Source organism: Argiope bruennichi, chromosome X2 (genome assembly GCF_947563725.1).
Source record: "Argiope bruennichi chromosome X2, qqArgBrue1.1, whole genome shotgun sequence".
NCBI lineage: Eukaryota > Metazoa > Arthropoda > Arachnida > Araneae > Araneidae > Argiope > Argiope bruennichi.
In genome coordinates this window covers 129,487,602-129,492,862 of record NC_079163.1, presented here as the reverse complement: position 1 = coordinate 129,492,862, position 5,261 = coordinate 129,487,602, and the positions used below count along the sequence as shown (strand labels likewise).

General features: G+C 36.5%; 1 protein-coding gene across 1 annotated transcript; it reads left to right on the top strand.

The window, feature by feature from the left end:
- The first annotated feature begins 1,454 nt into the window (after positions 1-1,454).
- Positions 1,455-3,936, top strand: LOC129959880 (uncharacterized). The gene is made up of 3 exons (XM_056072775.1): positions 1,455-1,617; positions 2,239-2,906; positions 3,277-3,936. The coding sequence occupies exons 1-3, from the start codon at positions 1,455-1,457 to the stop codon at positions 3,934-3,936; spliced, it is 1,491 nt and encodes a 496-aa protein (XP_055928750.1).
- The last annotated feature ends 1,325 nt before the right edge of the window (positions 3,937-5,261 follow it).

The window sequence follows — 5,261 nt, the reverse complement described above, 5'->3', positions numbered from 1 at the left end:
ATGCGGAATCCATCGAGCAAATAATTAAAAGCATCCGCACATTAACAATGCCAATACCAACTAAATCAGAAAATTTCAATTCGTTTTTCAATATTTTGGAACGTGCTTTCGAAACAAAACAGGTTAAAACTGAATACAAAGCCGAAGTCCTTCTAAATTTGTTAGGCGAGAAATGCCGACATGTTTTGTTATACGCGAACGAAAGCGAAATAAAAGATTATGACGAAATCAAAAGAATAGTGTTAAGAGAATTCCAACCATCTGCTAAAGAATGTTGGGATAACTTTCAAGCCGCCAAAAGATTTAAAGGGGAAAATCACGTGCAATTCGTCTCAAGATTAAAAGCGAATTTAGAATATTATTTGGAACTAAGAAAAGTGAAAGATTTTGCGACCCTTTGTGAACTAATTGTAACCGATAAATTAACCAGCACTCTTGACAAGGACACATCCGAGCACATTTTGATCAAACAAGGCTCCGACTAGTTAAAACCGCTGATGTTAGCAAAAGAAATAGACATTCACTTTCGCGCAAGAAATAAAAGTTTGTTTTGGGAAGAGAGTAGATATACACATGACTACAGCTCAAGGCCGCGAGTCAATAATTCCCGCCAAAATAGCGATCATGTACACGGTGGAAATATTGATAGGAAAATTTGTTTTAAATGTAATTCTACATCGCATTTAATAAAATTCTGTCCCCAAAATGTTGATGCTAGACAACATAACAATCAGGGAAGATCCCATAACTCAAATCCTGTTAACTCCATGTTAAAATCAAATGAAATTCCACAAGAATTAATAATCGCTGAGTTGGAATACGCAGATATTATTGTAAACGACGTTCCTATTAAAGCTTTGGTTGATAGCGGAAGCGTATTAATGATTATTAATCCTAATTATGTAAAGAAATTAAATTATGTAGGCCGTAGCACAAAAATTAAATTAGCGAACAGTTCAATTGTCAGTCTTCCGTTAGTGGCGATAGATATTAGTCATGTTAATAAAAAGTCAGAAGTGAAAAGAGTTTTAGCAGCTGCTGATACTAATATTTCTTTTGAATGCATTTTACCATCTAATAGTTATTTAGATCTTAAAAATACTTTACCCAATAAAAATGATAATAATTCAACTTCTCTCCTAAATGAAAATAAAAGTATTACTACTGGTTCGAAAATAAATGCTGACTCTGAATTTTATTTACAGAGTGATGATATATCTTTGAATAAAGATAAATCTGTTGGTGTTAATTTAATAACTGATACTTGTTTTGAACAGAGTTTTTCTGATGTGAATTCTGAATGGTTAGTGAAGGAAGTATGCACAAATGTTTTAAATGTTTATTCTGGAAATGATTTTGATATAGGGTATTTATCTGATAAAAAATTGAAACATCATGTAATTAATTTAATTTCAAATTACTCTCCAAATAAAATCCGAACTACAGATTTGCAAATGTCTATTATTTTAACTGATGACATACCTGTGACTTCACCGGTTCGTAGACTTGCTCCCATAGAAAAACAACAAGTTACAAAACAAATCAAGGAATGGCTTGCCCAGGGTATCATCGAAAAAAGCTATTCTGATTATGCGTCTCCAATTGTCTTAGTTAAACGTAAAAATCGCGAACCCAGACTGTGTATTGATTTCCGTTCTTTGAACAAAAAAACAATCAAAGATAAATTTCCTCTACCAAATATAGAAGATATTTTTGATAAGTTACACTCAGGCAAAATTTTCTCCACATTGGATCTCAAAAATGCTTACTTTCATATTGATTTGACTCCTGGCAGCAAAAAGTACACGGCTTTTATTAGCCATGAAGGATTATTCCAGTTTAAAAAATGTTGTTTCGGACTTACGAATGCACCTGCTATGTTTCAAAGTTACATTCAAGTAATTTTTCAAGAATTAATACATGACGGAACTTTAATTGTTTACTTGGATGATATTATTATCCCCTCTCAAACCATTTCTGAAGGTATTCAAAAATTGGAACGCGTTTTACACTTAGCCTCTGAATTTGGCCTACAGTTAAATCTAAAAAAGTGTCAGTTTCTGAAAGAAAAAATTAACTTTCTTGGTCAAGTAATCGAAAATGGACAAATTAGGCCATCAACTGAAAAAACTTCAGCCGTACTAAATTTTCCACAACCACGTAATGAAAAACAAATCCAAAGTTTCTTGGGTTTAACGGGATATTTTCGGAAGTACATTAAAAATTATGCTTTAATAGCTAGACCTCTAAGCGATTTACTTAGAAATGGTGTAAAATTTGAATTCGGTCCCTCTCAAATAAAAGCGTTTGAGACCCTTAAAAGAGCATTATCGCAAGATCCAGTTTTACATCTGTACAAACCAGGTTCCAAACTGGAACTCCATACAGATGCTTCCAAATTAGGTTACGGTGGAATCCTTCTTCAAGCTGACGACGATGATAATTTACATCCCATAGCTTATATGAGTAAAAAAACAACACCTCAGGAAGAAAATTTATCCAGCTATGAACTAGAAGTTTTAGCTGTTATTAAAGCATTAACGAAATTCCGTACTTACATTTTAAGAACTAAAATTAAAATTGTCACTGACTGCTCTGCGTTCAAACAGACTATTACTAAAAAAGAATTAATTCCTAAAATAGCGCGTTGGGTTTTATTCCTCGAAGATTTCGATTATGAGATAGTACATCGCTCAGGTAGTCAAATGCGTCACGTTGATTCACTTAGTAGATACCCAACAGTCATGACTGCACTTTGTGATGATTTAACAGCGCGAGTGCAAGTGGCACATATGTCAGATGAATACATAAAAAAATTGAAAGAATTATGTAAAGATAACAACCAAGTTGATTTCGTGGTACAAAATAACATTCTGTATAAATGTCAGGACAACCGTCGTTTGCTTGTAATACCTGATCTAATGAAACACGAAATAATTAAGAACGCGCATTCAAAAGGGCACTTCGCCGTGGAGAAAACTAAAAACATTATCGAACGTGACTATTTTTTCCCGAACATGCAAAAAAGTATTGAATCGGTAATACAGAACTGTGTCGAATGCATCCTAGTCAACCGGAAGCGTGGTAAACATGAAGGGTTCTTACATCCTATTCCGAAGGAAAACTTTCCTCTAAGTACTTACCATGTTGACTTTATTGGACCCTTAGTGTCAACCAATAAAAATTATAATCATATTCTTACTATAATAGATGCATTCTCAAAGTTTGTTTGGTTATATCCTGTTAAAGGTGTAACTGCAAATGATGCAATTGCAGGAAGCAGTGTTCGGAAATCCTATGCGCATCATCACGGATAAAGGTTCCGCATTTACCTCCAAGGAATTTACAAACTATTGCGCGAATCAAAATATTAATCACATTCAAATTACTACAGGAATACCTCGAGGAAATGGACAAGTGGAAAGGGTTCATGGAACTCTTATCCCCCTGCTTGCCAAACTTTCCATCAATGGTCCCACGAAATGGTACACTCATGTTCAAGCAGCACAACGTGTATTTAACTCTACTGCTCCACGGAGTACAAAATTTACTCCTTTCGAACTCATGATCGGTGTGCAAATGAGGCATAAAAATGACCAGAAAATTCTCGATATCCTACAGGAAGAATATGAGCAAATGGTCATCGACAACCACGAGGACATTCGCGAAGAAGCGCGACAGAATATCTTGCGCCTTCAAGAAGAGAATAAAAGAGCTTACAACAAGCGCAGGAAGAAAGCTACTCAATATAATCCAGGTGACTTAGTGGCCATACAGAGGACCCAATTCGGCAGTGGTTTGAAGCTTCGCCCGAAGTTCCATGGTCCCTATCGCATCACAGCGAAGAAGCCACACCAGAGGTACCTAGTGGAGAAAGTGGGAATCCACGAAGGCCCCAACCATACTTCTACAGCAGCAGATTATATGAAGCCTTGATCTACAACTGCATAAAGCATCTACTTTACAAAATCTAAAATTTTCTTTTTTTTGAGTTTTTCAGATTCTTTCTCAGATTGACGAGGACGTCAAGATCATCAGGACGGCCGATTGTAGTGTACGGAGCGTCCCCCTAGCGGCGTTCTCGGTACGGAGTGTCATCCTAACGGCGCTCGCGTCGTCACTCAACAGCCAATAAGAAGCTATCTGATTCCCGCCCTAAGAACTGTGTTGAGTACTGTACTAGCGTCCCTCGATGTAAAGCGGCCCAGCCGTTCGTCCAGTTCATTAAATTTGTTTATGTTGAATTAGTGTGTGATTCTCTTAATATGAGCCATCTCTACGCATTAATCTCAACCGGGCTTTCCCCTAGGGCCCGTGAGAGATATTTAATTTGATATATAATCCGATTAGTAGAGGAATGTTTTTCGAGCCAGAGTTAACATACCTCTACATGTATATATATATATATATATATATATATATATATATATATATATATATATATATATACACTCATGTTCATAAATTAAGGATAATGCAAGTTCAGGAAAAGAAAGAGTCAGATGCAAAACAAATGTGACATATTTTTAAAGCCTATTTATTAAACAAAAGGTAAACAGCAAAAAAGATGCTATATGTTTGATATTAATAAAAATTGCGATTTTTTGCTCCCTGGAGCAAATTAAAAAAAAAGAAAACACTTATTTACAAAAACCAATATTACATGGTTGGTAGGATGGTTAATACATAGTATTTTTTCCCAGACGATGCAATGCAGTCCGTACAACGTCTAGGCATGCTGAGTATCAAATTATCGATCTGATCGTGGGGAAAATTACACCACTCATCAATCATTGCTCTCCGAAGTTCCGGTAGACATGTAGGAGGTGGTTGACGGGCTGCAACTCGTCAACCAAGCATGTCCTACATATGCTCTACTGGATTCAAGTCCGGTGAGAATGTTGGTTAGTCGATACGGGTGATATTCTCCGATCGAAGGCCTTCGTTTACAGTGTTTGCACGGTGAGGTAGGGCATTGCCATCCATAAACACGAATTCTGCCCCCATGGCGCCCCGAAACAAATATACATTTTGTTCCAGAATGACGTCCCGATAGATTTGGCCTGCCATGGTTCCAATTTGAATATGCAGGTCAGTTCTGGAACTCAGAATAATTCCTCAAAAACGAGCAATAATGCACAACTGTAACGGTGTCGTTCAATGATGTTCTCTTGGTGGTAACGGGTACCTGGCACCCTCCATATGAAAGTCCGGCGAGAAACAGACTGCAAACCTGGATTCGTCGGAAAACATCACACAAG